This window comes from Chinchilla lanigera, unplaced genomic scaffold (assembly GCF_000276665.1).
Source record: "Chinchilla lanigera isolate Chin_1 unplaced genomic scaffold, ChiLan1.0 scaffold00018, whole genome shotgun sequence".
Classification (NCBI taxonomy): Eukaryota; Metazoa; Chordata; class Mammalia; order Rodentia; family Chinchillidae; genus Chinchilla; species Chinchilla lanigera.
This window is the reverse complement of record NW_004955419.1, coordinates 17,686,882-17,713,592: the sequence shown is the minus strand read 5'-3', so window position 1 is coordinate 17,713,592 and position 26,711 is coordinate 17,686,882. Positions and strand designations below refer to the sequence as shown.

General features: G+C 45.2%; 1 protein-coding gene across 2 annotated transcripts in view; it reads right to left on the bottom strand.

Annotated features, from left to right (window-relative positions):
* Window positions 1–26,711, bottom strand: part of Epb41l4b (erythrocyte membrane protein band 4.1 like 4B) — a gene marked incomplete in the record, with an annotated part of 135,789 nt that overhangs the window by 108,292 nt on the left and 786 nt on the right. For both annotated transcript variants that reach the window (XM_013513219.1, XM_013513220.1), the window contains 1 exon segment: window positions 26,637–26,711. In XM_013513219.1, coding sequence (XP_013368673.1) covers window positions 26,637–26,711 — 75 coding nt within the window.

The window sequence follows — 26,711 nt, the reverse complement described above, 5'->3', positions numbered from 1 at the left end:
CTCCTTAAACCATGGTCTAGGGCCCTTCGATATGCTGAGTGATCTGGGCAGGAAGATTCCAGGTGGAACGTTCCACCACAGAAACACAGCCACGCTGGCTTCAACTAATGGAGACATTAATTGAAAACACTGAGACTTTTATTTTAAAAAGTAAAAACTATGATACAAAATTTCAAAACAAAATAGTAGGGGAGTTACGATGGTCAGTACATTGTTTATTGTTATCTTCAAAGTAGTTGCTCAGATTACAAGATACAGGCATGCAAAACTGATCAAACGATACAAGCACAAACCTTTCTTTTCAATGAACCAATAGAAATTAGTAGTATAGCTATCTTAACTTATATAATATATATATGTGTGTATTTACTTTTTCTTTTCCCTTCCTTCTTTTCTCCTTTCCCCCATCCCAGCTTCTCTTTCCTTTTGAACAGTTTCTTCCTATTTCCCAACATCTACTGTACATTTTGGATCTTATTTACTCTCTCAGCTTCTTACATGATGTTTACACATGAGAGTCTGATTTATTTCACTTATGAGTATGGTCTCAAGTTGCATCCATTTACCTATTAAAGGTTCAAGTTTATTCTTCTTTAGAGCTGACAGTTATAAAAATACATCTTTTTTAATACATTCCTCAGTTGATGGGCATTTGGGTTGTTTCCAAGATTTAGCTATTACAAATTATGCTGCTATAAAAATGGGTGCACATATATTGCGGTGGTATGGTATTTTCATTTCTTCTGGGAAAATACCCAGAAGGGGAATAGCTGGATCAAATGGGACCTCTAATCCTAGTTTTTTTGTGGAATCTCCACACTGATTTCCACAGTGGTTGTACCAGTCCACACTCCCACTGACAGTGGGAAAGGGTTCCTTTTTTCCCACGCCCTTCCAGTATTCGTTATTGGTTGATTTCTTGATGATAGCCATTCTTTCTGGGGTGAGATGGAACTTCAATGTTGTTTTAACTTGTATCTCTGGCTAACAATTATTGTTGAACATTTTTTCATATACTTATTTGCTATCTGTATTTCTTCATCTGAGAAGTGTATATTCATCTCAGATGCCCATTTTTGGATTGCGTTTTTAAATTTAAGGGGTCTGATTTTTTTTCAATTCTTTATATGTTCTAGACATAAGCCCTTTGTGTAAGGGACTGTTGGCTACAACTTCTTCCCACTCTACGGGTTGTCTTTTCACTCTATTGGTGATTTCTTTGCATGAAAACACAGACTTTGTGTTGCATTACTGATCAACTACCGACCAGCCTCCATTTTTCTCTGATTAAACTATCTTCAGGCCAAGCTATATTTAGATCTCAGCAGAGATTCAAATTTCACAGTTGTTCCATTTCCACCTCTTTCACAGGCTACTGTGAGCAGCACTTGACATTACTGGTCATGATCCAGGAACCTCCTTTGTTTCTTCCAGTCCTGGGGTTCAAAATCAAGGCCTCCAACATGCTAGGCAAGTGGTCTACCACTGAATTACCACCCAGTTCCTTGACATTTCTTTCAATGAACAAGGAAGGCCAAAAATTATCTAGTGACTTCAATATCTGTGTAATTATACTTCTGTCCAAACAGGTGGAACACAACAGATTCATTAGTTTAAGGGATGTGTTTATCATTTACTCCTCAAGATCCTGAGTAAAGTCAAGGATACCTACAGCTACTTGATTCTAACTGCTGTGAAAACTGCTTTCACCCAACACTTCAAATACTATACTTGCTGCTCGAAATGAGGAACATGGAAACAGTGTGACAATCCTAATTTTTGGTGGCACCACTATCAGGCACACTGACTTTCAGATTATCCCACTGACAGGAACTTTAATAAAGTATATAGCAATGTACCTAAAACACAGGTCCCCTGGACCAATTGTCCTTCAAGTTCTGGACTGGGAATTGCTCCAACTGTCTTTACTATCAGGTGAGCTGAGTCATGTAACCTGTCACGGTGCTGCTGTCTAAATAAGACCTGTCAATTCCCTAGTGAACAGAACACAGAACTGGAGGTGACTTTTAAGGCAGACGCTTGCCACACCAGTGGCTTCTTTCTTCCACCAAAAGACAAGCAAGTATGCAGGGACTTCAAAGGTACCAGGTGGGAAGTATTTAAGGTGTTAATTTTAGTGTTATTTTTTTCAAATAGTGGTGTGCGTACAAACATGGCTGCAAATGCTCTGACACTCCTATCAACAGAGGGCCTTTGCCTTTTCCCTTGAATCTAGAGGAACTTGGCATGGCTTCATCCAAAACAAATACAGTGCTGGTAATGCTCTGTGATTTCCAAAGTGAGGTGACAGTCCTCTTCAGATACTTAATTCTGGAGGAAGATCCAGCCAGCACATAAACAGTCCAGCTATCCTGAGACTGCTATACTCACAAGGCCATAAGTAGACATTGTAGCTAACTGTCGTCCCAGCTCAGCTAGCTGTCCAGCCATCCCTGCCAAGACACCAGACATGAAAATGCAATATCCTGGGCCCTTCACACCAGTCTGTTGTTAAAGTGAGCACCCCTGAGTGACCTTGCTGATGCTACGAGGAGCAGAAGAACATTCCAGCTGAGCCCTGCCTGAATTCCTCACCAATACAATCCACGACTACAATAAATGGTAGTTGTTTTAAGCCAGTAAGCACTGGGGGAGTTTATTATATAACAACAGATAACTGAAACAAAAACCTCATCTATTCACAGATGTAGCATGTGTGCATGACATATGTGTCTTACACAAAAAATATGTCTTATACAAAAATAGTTTTTCATACTTTAAAAAAATATTTCTTAGGAAACCTCAAAACTGTGATGCTAATTTAGGTATCACCTGCTTGGAAACAAAGAAGTAGGATAAACAGATACATTAAAAAAAAAAGATAAACTAGAAATTGCTTTTAAAAGCCACTAATTCTATTTAAGAGAAAAACATTAAACTATCTGAGCTGCCATATACTACATTCGCCAATTCTACTAGAAGAGCTCAACAAGTTACACTGAAAATAGGGAAAGACTGTACAAATCAAAATAGACACCTGCCAAATGCAATGTGTGGTTTCCTATTGGTTCCTAAATCAAATAAACTATAATAAAGCTTTTGAGATGAATGCATAAAGCTGATGTAGGACTTGGTATTAGATAACACTAAGAAATTAAGGATGACATTTTGTGGAGTATGATAATGATATTGTAGGTTACCCATTTAAGTATTAGGGGTAAATAAATTGCCTGGGACTCCTTTATAGTTACAGAAATTGGGTAAGGGATGTAGCTCAGCAGCGCAACACTTGCCTAGCACACATAAGGCCTGGGTTTCAACTCCAGTACCACAAAACAAATCAGCAATCAAACAAATACATAGCTCCAGAAAATAATAATAAATGGGAGGTTACATACATGATACTCTCAATATCCTAGTCTATTTTGTATATTTGAAAATGTTCGTAATAAAACTTGAACAAAAGTCAGGCATAGTGGTGCACACCTATAATCTCAGCATTCTGGGAGCCTAAGGCAGATCACAAGTTTAAGCCCAGCCGAGACATGACTTAGCAAGATTTTGTCTCAAAATTTTAAAAAAATATATTAAATTAAAAGCCAGAGCTTAGAATTAGCTCAATGAAAGGCCCTGGGTTCAATCCCCAGCCCTCATAAAACAAACCTTAAACAAAGCCTTCAAACAGGCAAAGGAGTTGGAAACTGGAGGCTGCGAGCACGTTGTAGCCTAAGCCCTATCTTAGAGCACTGGGGCCACTGGTTGGGAAAACAAGTCATAAGTCCATCGTAAAGGTGAAAGTGATATGGAATACGGACTGGGAAAATTACTCTAAGCCATTAACAATTAGCTTTCTCCCACATCATTAAGACAAAATACCACACCTCTGCTGATGTCCACCTATGACCTAAAGTCACCTTTCATCCCCTGCACCCGACCTCCCAGACTTTGTAACATATGAAGAGACTTTTTGCTTAATTTCACAGATACAAATAAAATACTTTTATAGCAAGAAACAAAACACACACAGCACAGAAGTTAAATTTTTGGCTTTGCACGTACCAAAATCAACTTTCCATCCAATTTCATTTCATGGAAACTATGTTTTCAGTTCTGAGTTCACAGTTTCTGAGGGATAGAGGGTTGACTTTTGATCCCGAATCAAAGCACCGTAATTTGCCAACCAGCATAGGATGGCATCATAGTATGGTACAGGAAGCGCTCCTTGGTGGACATCCTTGGATGGCCACAGTGACCAGGCCTGAGTACAGCATCCCAGTTACCAGGTTAAAACACACACACACACACACACACACACACACACACACACACACACAGAATACCAACACATTTCAAGCCCTTCATTTTACAGACAGGAAAAACAAGGCAAGGGGCCAGTCATGTTGCCAGGCAGCCAGCACAAAGCCAGAAATAGAATGTGAGCCTTCTGACCCTAACACTTACACACCTTTCTTTCTTAGGACTATCTTGGGAAGACTGCATTCTGGCTGCTACCTCAGTGGGAAAGGAAAAGGCAAGTCTCGCCTTTCTGCTCCTGAAAGGTTAAGAACCAAATACGCCACACCGAAAGCCAGACAGCTCTGTGTTAAAAACTCCTTGACTATAAAAAGTGCTTGGTTTGGGGAAGTATTTTTGGCTTTTTTTCTTGGTTACAGTGGACCAAGCGGGGGAAAAAAAACCAAAACAGCAACCTACTACCAAGGGAGAAAGGAAAAAAAAAAGAAAAGAAACAAATTTGTGCCTGGCTAAACAGTAACATGCAATTAAAATGATGGATGTCTTTGTGCCAGAGGTTGAGTTTGAAACGCGCTGCTGGAAGAAGGGCAGCCCTGAAAATAAATTGCCAAATTACTTTTTGAAGCCAGATTGCAGATTCCCCCCACCTCATGCAATTCTGAAAGCAAATAACTCTACATCAATAAATATGTAACAAATTCCCAGGAAACTCTGCCAAGAAACGTGAACAGAAAGAACTCAGTTTGGGTGGCTGACTGCCCCCACCATCCTGTAACTCAGGAATGTGGACTAAATTGGAAAAGAGATGTAGCTTTGCCACCTAGTACCCAAAGCCTCCCTAGATGTCCTGGTCCTGGGAGGACTGTCCACCTGCATTCCACACTGCCCTTTGCACCTCCAAAAGCGAAGTTCTGGACCTGATGAAGCACCCTGATAAACAGGGTAGTGAAGCCACAAGCTGGAGTGGGTCTGAGTCCTAACTCTATTACTCAGCTCAGGTGGAGTCTGATGTCTGGGAAGTTTCTTGCCTGCTGAGCATTCTAAGGATTACATGAAGCGAGATGACTTTAACAGGGCTTGGCCCAGGGTTCACCCGTAGGATACACCTGGTGATAGGAGTGGCCTCATTCTATGCAGCACACCCACCGGCAGAGTGGCGAGACGCAGTTTACAGAGGTCAACAGATAGGAGATTCAGTTATGGGTTGAACTGTACGCTGTACACTGTTCCTCTTAAATTCATTATATTGGAGCCCTGAGGTCCTGGGGACTGCCTCAGAGTATGACTGACTATATGGTGAGACAGTAATTTTGAATAGGAAGCTGGGTTAAAATACAGCTCTGAACCAATCTGATGGGTGCCTTTATGATAAGACATGACAGAACACATGGGAAAGACACCAGAACTAAACAAGCCCTGGAAAAGACAGAGGACACGGGGAAGCAAGAGAACAGCCCTCTGAAAGCCAAGGAGAAAGAGGCCTGAGAGACCACTCCTTGATCTTGGACCTCCAGCCTCCAGAGCTATGAGAAAATAGAAACAGGTGCTGTTTAGGACACCAAGTCCACAGTACTTTGTCATGGGCAGCAGAAGCCAAAGAAAAGAGGGAGGCTCAGAGGCTTCAGGTAAGGGAGCAGGTTTGAATTTGGGCTCCCACACCTACAGCCCCTGCTTGACCCCTTCATCCTTCCGAGGTTGTTTCCTGTCTGTAAAACGGAAATGAAAACAGCACCCATCTCAACAAGTGGCAGAAAGGCAAACTGAGCGCATGCAGAGAGCTCCATCCGGACTGGTCACAGCTGGCCACTCAGAGTCAGGACTGACTCTCAGCCCCTGGAGCTTCCTGCCCATTCCTCTAGGGAGCAAAGCCTTCCCCGAGTGGCAGCCCTTGGACACTGCATGCTGGTCCCTGCACCCAGACAGAAGGAGAGGCTGTCCCAAACAGCCTTGAAGATCCCTGATCTGCAACAGTCATGCACACCAGCTCCTGGCTCCACCCGTGGCTGGCATTCTGTAAATGTGGACAATGAACCCAGTGAGCAAATAAGCCTGTATTTTAGTCCTTTTATTGATTATACCAACTGCTAAGGCATGGAATTGGAGAGATTTACTTGAAGGGATGAGACACAGAAATGGAGACAGAGAAAAAGAGGGGGAGAGGGAGGGAGGGAAGAACTTTTCAGAAAGATTAATGACTGGAGAAGCCCATAAACTTTTTTTCCTTTAACCCTGTCTGTGGTGAGCTTGGCTGTTAGGATCATAAAAATGTAACTGAGGCACCACCATCCATTCATCTGATAGAGTGGTATACAAATAAAGTTGCAAGCAGCCTTTGATTTTTCTTCTTTTGGTGGGGAGGAGCCAATATTCTTTAAAAGAAAAAAGTCATTTCTTCCCTTCAAGAAGACAGAGAGGGGCTGGGGATGTACATAGCTCAATGGTAAAATGAAATCTACATGTGATGCACAAGGCCCTGGGGTTATCCGAATTACTGTAAAAGGAGGAGGAGGAGAGGAAGAGGAGGATGCTATTGGCAGGGGATATTGACATTTAGATGGGGGAAAGGAAGGTGTGAGGCTTGCGGCGTCCCCTAAGGTTTGGATTTATAATAAGGGCGTTATCACGATCCTGTCCCTGAGGCATGCAGTTTGCAGTTACTACAAGGTGTTGTGATTAGAATCCTGGAGGAAAGTTCACCCCACAAAGTTAGCCTTTACCCAGTATGAAAAACACTTTCCAATCAGCTCTGCATTATACACAGTGACAACTGAATGCCAAACAAGGTGCAAGCATTAGCTGGGACTATTATGAAATGTTACTTCAAAACAGAATGCACAAGTAAGAAATTATTTACAGAACTAAGCTCCCAGGAACAAATATAGTGACTGTTACAGGTTGTTCATAATTTACCTCAATTTTCCCTAGTTCTGGCACAGCTTAACACATAAGGTACCAGTGTCCCAGGACCTCCAACCCCGTGTCACCACACCAGGCACGGGCCTCCAACCCCACACCCTCTAAGAAAGTCGAAGAAACTAAAAGAAGGATGTTACATAGGTGCTACCCATGTGCCCTTCGCTCTGAGGGACTTCTGCTAGTACAGAGACAGGCGATGGATTGTAGGAATTTGGACTGTGCTATTATCACATCTTCCAATTTTCAAGAAAACCTAGATATATAAATTTTTAAATGTATAATAAAGAAATTTTTTAAAATGTATGGGCCTCTGGTTTTTTTTTTTTAAATTAAAGCATGACATACCTAGTCAAGAGTACATAGGTCATACATGTAAAACTCAAGCAATGAGAACACCCCTAGCAACTGCCATGCAGGTCAAAAGAGGTCGTTCTCAGGTGTCCCCCAGCCCACTGACGCCCCTACATGCCTCTTTTCCAGTTCCCATTCCTTCCTTCTTCCCACAGCAACTGCAGATTTGTTTTGCCTGTTTTGAAGTTCCTATCAATGGAATCACACAGCATGTATCTTTCACAGGTGCATGGGGACGGTGCCCCTCCAAGCCGCAGAGCTTGTATCCAGGAACAAAGGCACCCAGGTGGCACTTTACAATTCTAAGAAGAAGGGAAATGAGATCCAGTGAATTCACCTTTTGTGGGTTCACCCAGAGAAAGACTTGGAACCACAAAGGGAGGAGGAGTCAGAGATAAGAAAAGACTAGGTGGTAGCTGGAGGTCAAAGTCAGCGGAAGGGGAGAGGCTGCTCCTACATCAAAGGGACAGCAAAGGACAGGGGGTGGCAGGTGCCAGGGAGAGGAAGCCAAAGTTCAGAGTCACCAACAAGGCAGAAAGTAAGCAAACCAATAGACTAGCCAGAGAAACTCGTACCAGCTTCCCTGCCCTGAGACACTGCCCTCTTCCCGGGAACAGCAGGCAGGCTTCTAGAAAGGAGGGGGTAACAAACACGACCTGATGCACTGCTTATCTCTCTAAAGAAACTTTTTTATAGACAATGTCATATAAATACACAGTAAACAGAACAGTAAATATCTGTCATTTCATTCGGCCTCATGTTTTCCTCTACTCGCTCTCTATTAATTGTTTACACTTCTTTCTCCGGGAGGGTGGTAAGTTGTGTTTATATCAAAATGCAGAAATCTGAGCTGTTAACGGTCTGACAAACGGAAACATATGTGTAACCCATACCTCTCTATCCCAGCTGTTCTGGCAAAAGCTATTCTGATTTCTTTCCTGCACATACTAGTTTGGCCAGTTCTAGAACTGTCTATACATGGAATCCTACACAGGCTACCCTTTCTTGTAAGGTTAATTTCAGTCAGCTTGTGTGTGAACACAAAAAAAAACCTTCAAAATTCAGTTTGGGCCAGGTACATGGTGCATGCCTGTAGTTCTAGCTACTTGGGAGGCAGAGGATCATGTGAGCCTAAAAGTTAGAGGCCAGCTTGGGTAAACTAGTGAGTACTCATAAAAAAAAAAAAAAAAAGAAAGAAAAGAAAAGAAAAAGGAAGAAAGGGAGAAAAGGAGGGAGGGAAAGAGGTAGAAAGAGAAGGAAAAAAGAAAAGAAAAAAGAAAGCAGGGCATAGAGGCATATGTCTGTAATACTAGTACTTTGGGAGGCTGAGACAGGAAGATCACAAATTCAAGTCCCACCTGGGAAACTTAGTGCTATCCTGTCTCAAAATAAAACATAAAGATAGAAGATGACTGGGGATGTAACTCTGTGTGAAGACCCTGGGTTCAATCTCTAGTACTGAAAAAAGGAAGGAAGGAAGGAGGAGTATATAAGGGGAGGGGCAGACAGAGGGAGGGAAGGAGAGAGGAAGGGGGCAGACAGAGGGAGAGAAGGAAGGAGGGAATGGGGAGATTCAGTCTGAGCCAACCTGGTATAGACATGTCTATATTATCCTTCTCATCCCACTGGATGTGGACGACCTATAAAGCTTTGAGATATCATTCATATAGAATAACAACTACCGGCATCCTTAGTCCTGCCCTAGCTCTTCCTCCTTGAGCAAGAAAACTGGGTAAAAGCATGTAAACTGCAAAAGATACATCTCACTTAATGGACAGTGACTTGGGGAAAGAGATGCATCTTTGACTTCAGTCTTGTATCTGCCTGGCACTTAGCTTGGTTCTGTGTACACTGCAGAGCCTCCATAAATGCCTGTCTCTCTGCTATTCTCCCTTCCTTGAAAACGTCGACTCCTCCTACTGAGACAACAGAACAGAGGAGGAGTTCCGTCCCTTTTTTCACCCATTCTACCAGATCATACCTGGTGACAGCAAAGGTGACCGCACCTATGTTCAGAAACTCTTTGAGCTCCAAGTTAGAACCCGGCACATCAAGAACAATTTACAACCACAGCAGAGGCTGTCCTCTCTCTCAGCGTCCCACATTGCTACTGCTGAGTGTGAATTCTATTCAAACTCTTACCGAACTTCTCTCTAGGCATCTGACCTGGGGGCCCTCCCACACTGGCCTCATGATTTTGTGGCATCTCAAAGATTATACCATTTGGGAGTCTTCTTAAAGAAAGAAAGCACAAAAATACCTTACACTGGCAATACCTTTACCAAAGAAAGGGCAGTGAACACAAAGAGGGGCGAGGGCCCCTGTCTGAGCTGCTCCCCGCTTGGAGGAGGAATCTCACCCTCTACCATACACAAAACACAGGGTCACTTCACTGCTTTGCTATCAGTCCCACAGCTAAATCCAACCACCAAATCCAATGGATTCCAAATAGTCAGACTCCAAGGCACCTGCTCTTCCTGTCAGTGCCCAGCGCCACCCTGAGACCTGCAATGTAGCTGACCACCTCGTCATGCGACTGCCTGCTTCCCAGCACCCTGCAGAGAGGTAAGAACTCTACTGCTCCGAACACTGAATGGTCTCTGTCTGCCTTCCTATCTCCCAGACTTCAGCTTCCCAAGAGCCATAATCTATTTGCCGCCTGGACTGCCAGTCCTCCATCACTCAGGGTCCAAGCCAGCCCAGCATCGTATCTCCTGGAGCCACTCCCAATCAAAACTCACCTCTACTTCCAATGAACCCGAGGTGGTTTGTTTTCCACCTATGCATTGCCTATGCCATTCGGCTTTACATTGTAATTACTAGAGAAGTACAATGGAATGAAAAATAGCTCAAAGGAACAAACAGGATTTTTTGGGTCTTAGCTACCACATTAATTTGTTAGGGTTACGATAACAAAATACCAAAGACTCAATGGCTTAAACAATAAAACTTTATTTCTTCCCAATTCTAGAGGCTGGAAGTCTAAGAACCAGGGTGTGGGCAGGGGTGATTTCTTCTGAGGCCTCCTCTTTCACTTGGAGATGGCTAGTTTCTCCCTGTATCTTTACACAGTCTTCTCTCTGTATACGCCTGTGTCCTAATCTCTTCTTACAAGAAACCAGTAATATTAGGTTAAGAATCACCCTCTTGGCCTCATTTTAACATAACCACCTCTTTATAAAAACCCTGTCTACAAATATATTCACATTTTGAGGTACTAGAGGTTAGGGCTTCAACATATGAATTCAAGGGATAAGGCTGGGGATATAATGCAGCTCATGACAGCTACTTCCTTGGTCAAATAAGAATAACTGCAGCTGCTCTGCTGACCTCAGAGGATTATCAGAAGGGCTGGGAACATGTATGAATATCCACCACTCAGAACCTGTTGGCCCATCCTGACCCTATTAGGAGCCATGAATGCCAGCAAGTACTGTACCTTCTCCACTGGGGACATTTTGGTCCTGCAGCTGCCTCTCAGGCTGTATGAGAAGAGTTCTCCTCAGCACAAGGACCAGATATGCCCAAGCTTTTCTTTGAATACTAGAGGCAGTATGGTAGAAAGATTAAGAAATATTTTGCCACATTTTTAAAGAAGGTATACATAGTATGATCACATTTTTTGTTGAGAAACCTTTTTCTCCACTCTTAAAAGCAAAGAAATGACATGACAGGTTAGCATTTCTTTTTACTAAAACCAGTATTTTTCTTCCTCCCTCCCTTTTCTCTTTCTATTCAAGCAACCAAGCAAGCTGCTCTGTTTTCCATACTTCAGGAAAGGTGTGGTATACCCCAAAACAGAAAGTTTAAAATTATTTTAAAGAAAAAAAGATGTACATAAAAACGCTGGAGCCCGGCTTCCTAAATGAACAAAGTAAATATACAAACTAGCCGGAACTCTGTCAGGCACATAGTAAGCAGCATTTTCAAGACACCCTTGTGTTGGGATAACCTTCACCTTTCAGAAGTCTGTCACTCATTCTTCCCCATTCAGCAATCTGTGACACTTCACCATTCAGTGGCTTCCTATACTAGATATACAGTCCTATGCGCAATGTCTAACATTTGTGGGGAACTATAACAAAACTGACCCAGTCCAATTAACTCAAGAAATTTAATGAGTAACTCTTGCAGTTCCCCTAGGGGTATCTCTAATGATCTCTGCTCCTAGAGAAATCATATGCTGTTCTTATGCTGCAGACTAATTCTCTCTCCTGAAATTTTATCTTTATCCTGCAAATTCAACTTCACAAGTTGATCTTATAGAACCAGCCTCTTACTGTCAAAGTCAGCAGCAGATACCAGCAGCACACTGCAGGCAGGGGCCAAGAGCCTGTGTATGCTCCACAGTTATTTCAACTCTCTGTGCCTCTGTCTCCTCATCTATATAATAAGGATGCTGATAGAAATTATCTACTTCATAGGGCAGTGAGGAGTTGTTTAAGATACATAAAGGGCTTTGAACAATACAAATGGTCAATGTACCTTGAGAGAACATTATGCGAAGCGAAAGCCAGATACAAAATGCCACATATTGTATGATTCTACTTAAACATCCAATGTCAGTGAATCCACAAAGATATTTAAAAGATTAATGGTTACTAGGAGCCGAGAAGAGGTAAAGAATGACTGCTTAACGGGCCCAGGATTTCCTTTGGGGATGATGAAAATTTTCTGGAGCTAGATAATGATCACATATTGTGAATATAACAAATGCTATTAATGGCAAATATTATGTAATGTCTATTTGATAGTAAAGACAAGTATTTGCCCAAAAGGGTCAATAATGTTATATATTATTTGAATTACTACATAAAAAACTACTAAAACCTGAAATGTGCAAGGCAAAAATGCTGTATAGTTCCCAGACAGGGGAGGGGTCCGTCCAGGATAAGCTACATTAACTCGGAGGCATCTGAGACAGTCTTAAACAACAAGCAGGCCCTTAAGTGATGAGAGTTAGTGACAAAGAAGGAAGACTGCATAAGCCAAGGTTGACAGGGGGGAAGTGGCGACCCAACCAGAGAGCCACTAGGGTAACAGCCATGGAGAAGAATGTGGAGAAGCGGTTGAGAGCCTGAAAATGACCCTAAGTCTAGCTCTACCATTTCCCACCTGTGGGATAATGGACCAAAATCTTACTGCTGAGATTTCTGGAAAATGAGAATACCTACCACTCTCTCAGAGAGATGCTACGAGGATGGAATAAAACTATGAAAGATGAAAGCTGCTCTAACCCTTAAGCACTACACAATGTAAGGGATGCAACCCCATCAAACATTGGTTCTCAAACCTGGCTGCACCTAGGCATCGCCTGGGCAGTTTGGAAACACTTCAGGACTGGGTCCCGGCTCCCATGCCCAGTGATCCTGGTGGTAGTATCTGGAATTTGCAAAACTCCCTAGAAGATTTTGGCACATAGTAAACTTTGAAAATCACTGTTATAACCCAATAGTCAGTTCCAGAAAAGCCAGAGACTAAAGCCATGATGCTCAAAGGTTGGAACACTATACAAAACTGGCCTACGACCCCAGACCATTAGCAGCCCAGGACCACTGGGGATGGAGGGGGATCCACAATCAATCTTCATGTCCTCTGAGTGAAGTTTTGGAGCCTGCCAACCCAGACAGGAAAAAGTACACAGCACGTGACCCTGGGCCGTGGCGGCATGGAAAATCTGCTCATTCTCCTTTTCTTTTCTTTTCGTTTTTTTTATTTTAAAGAGAATTGAAAAAAAAAGAACAATAGGAAAATGCCAACAACATAGACAAAAGTAAAATAAAGCAAAAACAGTAAGAATGATACAGGGTTTCAGAACAAAACGATATGGATTAACAGTGGTTGTTATATCACATATTTTTATCTTCATCAAAGTTGGTCAGATTACCAGCTATAAGAATGCAAGATTAATCAAACCATTAAAGAGAATAAAAAATAAAAACAAAAAAATTATAAACAATACAGAGTTTCACCAAATAAGATGATAGGAATACAACAATGGTTGTCATGTTTCTCCTTTTCAAGAGGGCTGGGAGATGTGCACTGCACTTCTAGGACAGCTCCATGCCTCACCCTAAATGAGAGCCCTAAGAGTGGGGCCCACTTTTTTTTTTTTTTTTTTTTTACCACTTCCTATTCCTCACACAGAACCTGACATAAACTAGGTGTCCTACAGTTTGTTTTTATTTCACAACACATAAATGAAATAGCTGGACTAGAACAGGGTCTGTGTATAAATGGACTAAACTGAAGCTATCTGAGAAATTCATCTATGTGGAAGGGCTCATCCCTAAAGTGAGGTGATAAGGTAAATAACACATTATAGTAATCATAATATGTGTGATCCTTCTTTTTCTTTTAAAGGACAGCACATCATTTTTGCATTTTTCCTTAGGAGTCTCTCTATTGAAGAGGAACTTCTCCATCAAGTTAAATACTTCTGGAGTTCAAAATAAATCCATAGCTTTAGAATACACAGTTGTTCTGAACCAATACCTCCAGGTTGGATTCTCCACTCTCCCATAAAAATACTTCACACCCAGTATCTCCTTCCTCAACTTCCTCCCTTCAGCATCTCATTGGATCTGTCACTGCTGGTGTGTGTGCATGACCTGAGCTGGTTCTCAGGCAGACTGGGCCTCACCCTGGACTTTGATCAGCCACTCTTGGTGTCATCAAAGCAGCACTGGAGTCACCTAATACAGATCACAATTGACTGAGCAGGTGGTTCAGGCTTGGTCTCAGGCCCCAGCAAACAAGCAATAAAAGGACTGTGATCAGTGAAATGCTATGGACAGGCAGCTGAGTGCACCACAGGTTAATAACTAACCCTCCTAAGCCTCTATGAGTTAGCAGGTGTTATGTATCCCTTGTCCATTTCATGGGCAGGAGACCAGGAAAAAAAAAAAACACTGCTTACACTGCTGGGGTTGGGGGAATCCCAGCCTGCTTTAGAAAAGGTAGTAGAGACTGGGAGAGGCCAAGAGGCTTGCTGGATATCATTCACAGAGGCCAGGAAGGCTGCATGCAGGAAGCTGTCCTTTTTACACCCTCATTACTGCTCATTTGACACAGGTGAGCAGCAGTGGGCTGAGCAAGCAGTTTCATTCCAAGGCAGGCAGGAAAAGGCTTCCACCCAGGACAAGGCTTTGGACCATGTGCTCTCCAGGTGCTCCATTAAGAGGAAAGCCCAGTCATCCCAGCTGTCCCATGGCTGCCTTGTTTCCTCACCTCTGGAGTGTTCATTGATTCTGCATTCTCTAACACGTCACCGGCAATTCCAGCCAGAAGAGATGGTAAGCGCTTGCTGAAGGCCTCCCTGGGGAGTGCAAAGGGTACCCAAACAGAACCCAGACAAAAATACATCCAAGGCTAACACCAGTTTTAAAGAGGTAATGATGAAACAGAAAGTGGACATAGTAGAAAAAAGCAACAGATTCCTTCATTAAATCTACTGAAAACTTTCCAAAGATGCGGAGTTTGGACTCTTCAAAGAAATAACTCCCAGTGGAAAATGTGGAGGCTGTCTAGGCTACAGGTTGAGACGGGGCAAGGAGCAGGAATCTTCGACATGTTATTTCTAGCCTCAGTAACATTGCACATGCTATTCTGGCCACCAGCAAGCCTGTTCTCACACCTCTCCTCAGAGCCCAAAGTTTGTCTCCCCTCTCTCCCACTGCACCCGCCATAGGCTTCCTCTGAGCTTATTATTCACATCAGGTATAACTACTCATCTCCACTCAAGCTTCCTGAGGACAAGGAAACCGTCCCATTGACTCGTGCGTCCTGAGTCAGACACTTTAAATAAGGCGAGCTCCCTGTGCCAGCCTTGACTCAGGGCAACCGAGTGTGGCAGATACAACCCACAAGTCCAGAAGGCAGGAACTTATAGAGGATAAATGGCTCACTGCTTCTTCAACAAATAGCAAACAAAAAGCCAAAACAAAACAGCGTGGGGCAGAGTGTGCCAGATGAAGAGCCTTAGATAAACTATCAGCCAGATGCAGTGGACCTGGTGAACAAAGTCAAAGAGGAAGCTCTGGACACTGACACAGTATCTGACACTCAAAAAATTGTTAATTATTTTAGATGTTTTAACAGTTATGATTTTTTTAAATGGCCCTCATCTGTCAGAGACATGTAACGAAGTGCATGTTTGAAATTTAAAATAATTGGAGAGAGGCAGTGGTAAGGATATAAATGAGTGCCAATATACTAGTAAGTAGTGAAGTCTGGTGGTGAAAAATTAAGTGTCCATTATATAGTTCTGTCTACTTTTGAATATGTTTAGAAATTTTCCCAGGGATTTTTCTGGGGGGCAGTAGTTGTGGGGATTGAACTGAGGACCTTCACAATGAGCTACATCATCAGCCTTTTTTATACTCTGAGACAGTGTCTTACTAAGTTGCTAAGCTGCCAGGGGCTGGGCTTGAATGTGTGATTCCCCCTGCCTGAGCTCCTCAGAGCGCCGGCATTACGGACATGTGCCACCACACCCAGCCTGAATGAAAATGTTTTCTAAAAGTGAACAGAAGGAAGAAAGACTACAGATCCTGCCACTGCTCACCAAAAGCCACCCGCAGCCACTGACTGTAGCTTATTCCTAGTGAAAGTGAAATTGAAACATTAATTTCTGCTCCTCATGGAAACACTGGTGGAGGAAACCTGTCCATCTGGGGGTTCCAAGTGTTCTCTCTGGCTCTCAGATGAGGAGGGGATATGGTAGATTGCCTCACAAAGACCAGGGGTGAATAGGCTGAACACAGTGAGAAAAATTCCTATCTACCAAAAAACAGGCAACATTTATGAAACAAAGCATTCCAGGAGGAAATACTCAAACTACCCATAACTGGGGAAAAGTGAAGACCACAAGAGTTCCCATCACTCCCAGTAAACTGGTAAAATAAAACAAAAAAGCTTCAGGATGCCACATCAGGGAAGCTTTTACTGAATATGCTGCTGGAACTCGGGGAAACAATTCTGCATGGTAGGAAAAGGTCCCGCCCAACTCCAGGTATAGCCCCAAGAGATGCTGGGTTGTATATTCGCACCAGTAAACTAATTCCACAAAGGTTCAAAGCAGTATTTTTTTAAAAAGCAGCCCCAAACTGGAAACATCCCAAAAGTCCACAAAGAGTAAATAAATTTTCAATGCGTTTATGCACAACTACAGGGCCGTAAGAACTCCAGGCACCTCATCAACAAATAAATCTCACATATCCAACATTGAGCGAAAAATCCATTGAAGTTCACAAATGTGCAAAACTAACAATATGTCACTTAAGGAAAACCCATAAAGAAAAGGAGGGGAAGAAAGAGAAACCTCAGAAAGGAGGACCGCTGGGAATACGACTGGGGAGCACTCACTATCACAGCCCTGGTGCTCTCCTTTAAGCCGGGTGGCAGGCCCAGGGATGCTCATTATAGTCATTTTTTTTTTTTAAACAAGTCACACTATACAAAGTCTTTTACACTTCTATTTCATCATTTTCAAAGTTTTTAAATGTGTTAGTGAATTTGCCAATCCTAAGCAACTAGACAAAAATGTAAGGGGGAGGGAAACTTGCCTGCCACAGGCCCCCCAGGTGAGACCAGACAGCCCTGGAGGACGCTCAGCACAGAGCAAGTCCCAGGGGGAGAGATGCCAGCATCCCAAGAATAAGACCATGAGACAAGCACTGGGAGGTCACACCACCAATGGCAGTGCCACTAATGAACGGGCAGGACAGAGTTAACACAGTCCAGACCTGCACAGAAGTCCCTAACTCAGATGCGTAGAAAATGATTGGCGATACATCCATGCAATGGAACATTATTCAGCCTCTAAAAAGAACGGAAGCCTGGCGCGTGCTATAACAAGGAAGAATCCAGAAGACATTATAATAAGTGACACAGGCCAGGCACAAAAGGACAGATACAGTAGGATTTTACTTATAATAGCTAGGATAGTCACATTGATAGTGACAGAAAAGCACAATAGTGGTCACCAGGACCTCAGGGAAAAGGAGACAGGGAGTTAAAGGGGACAGAATTTCAGTTTGTGACAGTTACATACTAATATAAATGCACTTCATGCCGCTGAACTGCACACTTACAAATGGTGACAATGAAATTTTCAGCTAGGCGTGGTGGTGTACCCCAGCACCACAAAAAGGACGATTTTTTTTATTACATTATGGTTATTCGTTGTTGTTGCTTTTCCAGTGCTAGGGATTGAAGTCAAGGCCTTTATACTGAACTACACGGGGTCTTGCTAGATTGCTCAGGCTGATCTTGAACTTACCAACCTCCTGCCGTAGCCTCCCTACTAGCTAGGATTACAGGCATGCAGCAATATGCCCATGTCCAGCTGGCCAAGCAAGCAGGCAGGACAAAGGAGCAGTACTATCAGGCCACCTGCAACCCACATAAGGGGATATCACAATACAGACAACAACCAGACCAAGAAACAGGAAAAGAGGAGACGCCATGGAGTCCAGGGGTGACAACTCTGCAGGTACCTGCAAACCCAGGTAAATGGTGTCCTCACAGCTAGGCCGGCAGTGTGGACAAATCCTCCCCCGGGACCATACTCAGTGCTGAGTACCTAGGAAGCATCACATGGTTCCACAGATGGGATGGAATCCTTGAGGTATCTTCTAGTTCTTAGCATTCAGCCAGCTATGATTTTGGGGGGAAAGAACCTGCAATAACTGCTGAGAAATGGCATACGGAACTCAAATGCCAGAGACCCAAAGGCAAAATGGTACAGAAGAGACAGGGAGGTTTAGCTGCAGGAAATTCTGATCTCCCCAGAGTCCAAAGATGAAACAGGAAGGCTAGGGTATGCACAGCATGGGCTGGGACAAGAGTACTGGAAAGTGAATCAGGAAGCCTAGATCTAATTTGGCTCTCCCACACTAAGCAGGTGAGAGGCCGAAGGCCATCTGCTCTCCAAGACCCCCTGTTAGGGGATGATCACTCTTTCCCAGGCAGAGGCCATTATGGGAAGCAACACAAATTCTGTGAGCCCGGGAGGTAGGGCTGCCTAACAGACCAAGACCAGGTGCTTTCTATATCAACCTCCAACCCGCAGAGACAGGCAGAGACAGGTATTACTCACCCATTCATTGACCACACACACAGAACCAGGTTGGACTTAAGCATCCAGAATAATTTGGCACAAGGGTGCCAAATGGCAAGAAGTACGTCAGAAAGCTTAGATGTAGGGGGAGGAAACTTTTTGTTTTTAAGGATAGGGCTAGCATATGGCTCAGCGGTACAGTGCTTGCTTTGACACATGAGGCCCTGGGTTTCAGCCCTAGTTCCACAAAAAGGAAAAAAAAGATATACATTACACCTGTATGTATGTATACGAAATGAACAAAGAAGTCAACCAAGTGCTACGTAGCAGGATGGGGATATGAAAAATGTTTTGCTTGGTGATCACTTTAATGTTGTTCTATGAAGCACTGTTTTAAAATGTTGCCTACTTTTGACCTAGGTGTTGAAGAATTATGACCATCAAACTGGAATGCCCTGTCAAGACACTGCACTCAACAAGTCTGACTAAAGATGTTAACTCTAGTCTCCGGAAATCCCAAGTGACCTGCAAAAAGCAGAAACTCCTCTGAGGCTCTGGGGTCCCCATCTACCTGGGTTCAGAGTCCACCAGCACCTCCCATTCCTAGCTGAGCTGTCAGAGACTTCTCAGACCATGTACCAGTGTCAGACTGCCTGAGCTTGAAGCTGGAGTCGGCCTCAGTAGCTGTGTGACTTGGCACACAGATTTCTTAACCTGTCCGCTAAACCCTGATTCTCTGCTCTACAAATCAGGGATAATAACAGTCAGTACCAGCACAATGTCTGCACACATTCAACAAGATTATCCCTGAAGCAACTAGCATAGTACCAGGCCCGCTGCTCAGTAAGGGTGGCCTATATTACAGGCTCCTGCTGCTTAGCTGCACTCAAAAGGTTCCTCAACTCCCTCCTTTAAGACCTAGGGAAGCACAGAGCCCAAGTTCATAATCCTCCCCACTCCAAGGAGCCCAGAGCACAAGGGAGTGGGTGGGGCTTCCAGGCTCCCATTTGGATAGGTTTGCACCTGCTGCCCAGGTAACTCCAGAGACGTCTAACAGTTGCAACTTATGCCTCCTTTCAGACAACCCCAATGTCACTCTGGGCATCAAACCTCCTCCCATTGCACCCCACAGTTCAGATGCTCTTGCCCTGTCCTGCTTCACATCAGGTCATAAGACGGCCACAGGCTGGGAGCTCAAGAAGCTGTCTTCTGCCTCCCATGTCCCTACCAATACTTAAGCAGCAGAAGGGTTCAACAGGCTTTTGTTGAGTATGGGAAATTTATCTTGGGCAAACAAAAATATGCTAGAAAATAATTAAAAATAAACCCAACATTAAAATGAAGAGGGATGGATGAGATACACTGAGCTCTAGAGAGAAGGCACGGAGGCTACAAGGCATGAGGTTGGAGAGATTGGGGGAGGGGACTCCGGCCCACCTTGCCAAGTCAGCAGAAGCAGGCACATCTCTGAACAAGCAAGAGAGCTGCCACTGCCCCAAACCAGATATTCCCAGAGGCAAGGTGTCTCTGAGTCACATCAGTAAGATCTTTAACCTGCCAGCAAGAGGAGGTGACTTGGGGGAGGGCTCAGAGGCACTTGCTTCTTACCTAGGGAGAAGCAGGAGGCAACAGACAGCTCAGAGCGCCAACCAGCTCTGCAGGGATACAGGAAGAGGAGCACAAAGGGCCTCACCCTAAAGAGGCACAAAGTCTGGGTCTACAGTCCCTCTTTAATTGTGCTGGGTAGTGAAGAACTTGCATGAACTCATGTAAGTTCATCATTTTAAATATGTATTTCTACTTAAATAATGGGGAAAAATGCACAGATGGATACGTACCACAATTTTACCAGTGGCTATCTCTGATGAAATTTTAGATGCTGGTAGAGCATCTCTTGTCTCTCTGCATTTTCTAATCCTTCTGCTGTGAACGTGTTCTAAATGTGCAATGAGTAGGGGAGAGGTGCACACACCAACCTGAAAATTACACCCAGATGAATCAGCGGCTGACCCGGCTGCAGCCAGCAGGCTGGGTGAGTGGTGCAAAGTGAGTGCAGACTCCTGTTGAAGAGGCTCCAGACAGACACACAGGAGGGAGGGGGCCACAGGACACGGGCACACACACATCCCACAGCCCACCAAAGGGAGTCCAGCAGTGGGGACAGATACAACGTGCAGGGTTTGAAGACAAATCGTAGGTGGAAGATTTCTGTGGTAGTGTGGGTATTTTTTAAGTCTCCACACACAAGAATTTAAGAGAAGGCCCTACCCCCACCTACCTTCTGCTATTTCAATACTAGGGACAAAATTCAATGAGATTATGCACGTGGAAGTGCTTAGCGAGTTAATATTTGTTCAGAGCCCTGCACCACTGTAGGTCATGTTACCAGCACTGGAGAGGCTGGGCAGACCCCACCACCCTTGGTGGCCCCTTTGCCGTGAAGACCAACCCACTCCCCTAATATCAGCAGGGACAATCCAGCAAGTGTGGAACCAGAGTCAGAGGCTATACCTCTGTCATATCCCCCCTCGGAAGGGTGTTCACCACCCACCTTTCGCACCCCTGATCTCAGCCCTCCTTTAAAACAAAGAAAGGTATTTACCAAAATAACAAACTCGTGACCCATGTGGCTATCCAAAGCTCCCCACCCTCTCACTCATGTCTAAGAGGGGGCTGGGTACACAGTGCAGGGCCACCTCTAGCCAACACCTATCCTGCAGACACAGAAAAGGAAGCCACCCAGAGGCCTGTCACAAGCCAAGGTAGCCATAGCCTTGCGAGAGGACAAAAACAGGGAGCTGTCTTGTCCTTCATCTTGGGGTGCTTTGTACAGTTCTTCATTTCTTCCCACAACCAAGGGTGAGGAGGACAGCAGGACCCGCCCCCCCAAGCTAGGTTCCACTCTGCCTCACCTTGCTCCTCCCCCACGCCTCACCTTACTCCACCTGTGAGCTATGCTGGCCACCTACCCCCTCCCTAAGCCTTCACCTGGACCACTGCCACAGCACAGCTGGGCTCAAGACATTCCTCCAGCCCAGTTTCCACTCTGCTGTGGCAAAAACAGGCTCCCTGAAGCACAGGTCAACCCCTGACTCACACGGCCAAAATTCCCCACCAGGCCCACAGGGATTTTTAATTCATGGGGCAGCTGCCCTAAATATGCAGATCCAGAGCCAGGGCGTTTAGAGGGTATGAAGGGACGCTCTTTATCAGTATCACCTACAGTGGGTGTACCTTATTATTAAAAGCCCAGCTTCCTAAACCACTGAATCAGAACTTCTTGGGGAAGGTTCTAGGAATTTTAATTGAAAGAAAATAATTCCAGCGAGCCAGCTGCAGCAGCACTGCTTGTAGTCCAAGTAACTGAGAAGCTGAGGCAGGAAGATCACTGAGCCTCGGAGTTTGAGTCCAGCTGTGGCCACAGAGCAAGACCCCCACCCCAACCCCACGAAATTAAAAAAAAAAAATTCCAGATGAACTTTGCGTACAAGGAAGTTTGAGAATCATTTTGCTTGTTTCCCACTGTTTGGGAAAATCCATCATTCCAACTGCCTGGCACACATCCTAACCCCTTTCATGTGTTAGGACTAGAGGTGCTAACACTATCACCCTAAGGCTGACCTATGCTCTACATCTTCAAAAACTAAACAATCAAGGTTCCCAAAGCTACCCATTCCAGCTCTTTTACCTAGTGACTAAAGAGAAGTTACTTTCTACCCAAAGGCCTCAGTTTCCTATATATATAAAACGGATGGAGTATGTATTACCTAGGGCTCCTTCAACTGAAAAATAATACATCTGACCTTTATGTTGTGCTGTGTATGTTCTACTGGACCAGAGGATCCAGTTCTAAGAACTTGTGCAGAGATTCTTTTCCCACCTCAAGTGTAACTTCTAAAAAGCATCTCTCATACTATATCAAACTTCCAATTTCCACTAAAGAGCCAAGTAATGACTAGCTTGCCTAGCACAGTTTTACTTTTGTTTTTCTAGTGGCCATTTCCAGAATTTTTTCCCCAATTCTTTCCAAAAAGGAAAAACAAGAAGTTTGTAAAAAATACAACCTCCCAGCAGTCCTATGGCAACTTGCTGTTTACCAACGCTTTTTATATCCTTTCCATCATTTAATCCTCCCATTTTAAAAACCAGGGAATCAATACTCAGAGAGTTGACGCTGCCCAAGGCAGCACAGGCAGGCTGTAAGATAACACTGGAATTCTTCATGTTTGCACAGTACCCCAATGAGTCCAGGCCGAGTTTCAGATACAGCAAGAATAACTGCGCCAAATACTACAAAGGACAAGCAGCCGAACCCGCAAGGCACGGTGGGAGTGCTAACCAGCCAGCCACACATCCTAACAGCTTTTTGCACAGAACTGCTTGTTGGAAGACTGCACACGAAGGCAAGGGAGGTGGGGCTGAGCAGCAGCCGCCCAAGCACAAGTGATGCCAGCGATTTAGTCAACAGAGAGCTAATACGAGTCAACAGTGGCTGCTGCTGCCAAGACACCAATGGGATCTTCGGCTGCACTCAGAGGAGAAGGGCGGCTAGGGCAGGCCTCTGTCCCCTGGCCCGCCCTGCTTGGATCAAACCACACCTGAAGCCTGGGCGCAGCTGGGCTAACCGGAGGGAGGTGCGCTCCAAGACAGGGCCAAGTTTTTTGAATAAAAGTGGCTCAGGGTGGCAATTGGGCTGGTAGGGTGAGACAAGGACCCACCTGAGAGATAGACTGCACAGGAGGCCACTTTCCACTCCATGTTTCAGATGGTAGATGTTTTTGCAGTGCCAGGGCCTTAAGCGTGCTAGGCAAAAGCTCTACTCTGAGCTACATCCCAAGTTCTATCAGTGGGTTTTGTTTTGGGTTTTTTTTTTTTTTGAGGGGGGTACTGGGACTCAAACTCAGGACCTCATGCTTGCCAGGAAGGCGCTGTGCCACTGAGCTAAGCCCCTGGCCCCTGTAAGTGGGTATTTAAAAAGATCTTTTTATTCATGTTTTATCAAAGGTTTCTTGAGAAACCACTGACTCTCCACAACAAAGACTGACACCCAGAGAGCAGAGGCGCTCACCCTGCCACCAAAAAGGCCCCAAGACTCGCTGAACACAATTACAATGGCTTCTTCCTTTTTCATATGTGACAACTGGACCGTGGCTTTGCCAAGCAAGGCCAAATTTGAGATCCTTTCATTCCAAGTGTTAGACCCTCCAGGAGGTCCCATTCCCTTATCCCTTACCCCCGCACCCCATCTGGCTGTGCCCGTCATGTCACTTGTGTCACTCAGAATTTAAACATATATACCTGTGTCTCCCAAGAGCCTCCAGGCCATGTCTCATTCATGTGACCGGAGCACAGAGCCTGACGCATTAAAGACACCCAATAAAGGATGACGGAAGTGAACTGAGGTGCCACAGATCTGTCATACTGAGGGCGTTATTGTGTTCTGGGTAATTTCAGAACGCAAGTGTCCTGACTAGGGCTAATAAAAAGGTTTATGACAACACATAACCACTTTTAGTTTGTTGAGTAAAGGAATTCTTGAGGCTAACACCACCAGAGGGTTTTAATTAGAAAGGAGCCAAAATTAGCTGGGCCAATCCCTGGGTATCTGTGGAAGTGATCAGAAGCACACAGTGAAGCTTAGGGATATCAGGGTCAAAGGTAAATCCTATTGTGTGACAAGTAGCCCGGCAATGCCAGAACCTAGGAAGCACGAAAAATCCAAAACCACGGAAGAGAGTTATAATAACAAGTGGCGCCATATGCCTAAAGAGACAGGGTTTTTTTTTAAACAAACTCCAGTGAAGAAATGGGCCTGAGAAATAGCACAAATGCTACAAATTCAAAGGGGAGCTGGCCACCTGGTGCTAAACTTTGTAACTGCGAGGATTAATTACAGGAACACACACTCTGATCTGGGAAGAGTAGTGAAAGAGACTAGGCAACTGCAGTTCTAATATCTAGTATTATGCAACTGCAGTTCTAATATCTAGTATATCTCTAAATCAATGAGCTGTGTGTACTGGTAATTTCTCTTCATCTCTCCTCCCTGAGAGATCCCATGACAAAACCCAGACTGGCTTTTTATTTGCATTTAGACAGGGCACACAGACATATATATATATATATATATATATATATATATATTTAAATAAAATTTGGGGTTCACTAACTCATCTCTTAAAGGCATCAAGCAATCTGCCATCATAGGAAAATTTGGGGTGGGTGAATTCTTCTGGAGCCTTTTACAAAGGAAGAAACCTTTTAGGACGCCTGTGTCCCCTTTCCCAGGGCTCAGCAGGGCTCCTCTGGCTGTAATAACTCAGCATTCCCCAACCTGTTTATGTACCTGTCCGGGTCGATTTACCAAGCATGTACTTTATTCCGTTTGCATTTTTCACCTCAGAAACACCACTTAAGCCTGTCGAACAAACCTGACAACAGCGATACATTTTATAAACGAATTATCCCTGGGGAACAGACAAGAAAACCACCAGCAAGGAACAGTTTGAAAGTTCCCGAGAACGGCATTCCTTTCTCAGACGCAAACTACGCCACATCTTCTCGGATTCCAAGCTGCCCACTCCGGAGGCAGCATGCACCCCTCTCCTCTCGCCCTGGGCTCCAGAGCGTCCTCTCTCCGCTGAACAAAAGGCGGAGAGCCTCATTTTTCCGAAGCGGTAACGTTTTAATGCTATTTTAAAGACAACAGCTCTAAGCCCCAGAACGTTGACTCCTTTTCCATAAGTAAAAAGGCCCAAAAAATATTTTCATAACAAAACGACAGTCTATGGAGAGAACCAAGACCCACAAAAATAAAATCGCCATAAATCGAAACTGTCTCAGAATTAAACCTACACAGGGAAACATTAAATCCCAAGCCAAGCCGGCTCCGGTTTTCCCACTTAATACCCTTACATGTTCCTAGCTCTCTCCTGAAATCCGAAGAATTCCTGACACCGGGAAAGGCCTAAATGGTTCATCTGCGAGTCTGGGGATGTTATTTCTTCCCTTGAAACCCTCGGGACGATCTGTAACATTCATCTAAAGCTCAATTACTGCTGTGCTCGGTCACACCCAGAGATTCCCAAAGGCACCGTCTGCCGCAGCGCAGGGTGTACAGCAGGCGCCCCGTTAATGTGTGGGTTTGATGGGGTCCGAGCTGGCCCCTTCGGCCAGTAAGCCTCTTCGGAGGCTGGACGCCCTGCAGAGGCCAGCAGCACCGGCCTATCTCTCCGCCGGAGCCCGGCGAGGTGCAACCACCTGTGGGCGGCTGGGGCCAAGGCCGCAGAGCTGCCGCTCCAGGGTGTCCGGCCGAGCCACGCACACAGTCCGGGGTGTGCGGCTGTATGGGGCGGGGGGAGGGGGTGAGCCAGGCTCGTGGGGCCCCCGAGCTGAAGCGCAGCGCTGCACCGAGGTCTCTGCCCAGCAAAGCGGGCCAGGTCCGTGAGTTCAGTTCCCAAGTAGCTCCAACCCCCGAGGGGCTTCTGATCAGGGGAATTCTCTGGGACTGGAGTGGGGACCACCCAAGGTTTGGGGGATCCGCAATGAGCAGAAACAGTCTCCTAAGCCCCCCTCACACTTGGGGCGCTAGCAGGACAAAATGCGGGGGCTCTTCTCTCCCTGTCCCACCCAGGCTTGAAGTGGAGTTTGCACGCGGGGGTGGGGGTAGGGTCCCCGGGCTGCACTGCCTTGCTTTGAGATTTTTCTACCCCATAACCCAGCATTGGAAAGGCGCTCGCTGGACTCGGGGGACGGAAAGGCAACAGGGACTAGGAACACCCGCCACTGAGCCGAGGGGCGGGGACTGGGTGCGCTGGGGAGGGGGTGAGCCCGAGGACCAGGTGGGCGCCAGAGAAGGCGCAACATCCCAAGCAGAGGGCGCGAGCCAAAGATGCGGCCCGGAGGAACCCTGACGGGCGGCGAGAAGGGGAACCAGCTACCCAGGGCTGGCGGAGAAGGGGGAGGGGATCCCAGAGAGGCGCAAGGCGAGCGCCCCGGAGAGAAGCAGGGGCCGGGGGCGCGGGTGCCAGTCCCGGCCCGGCCCGTCACTCACCGGCAGGTCCACGCTCACTTCGGTCCCGTCGAGCAGGAAGACGCGGCAGTAGAGGGTGGCCTTGGCCGCGCCCGC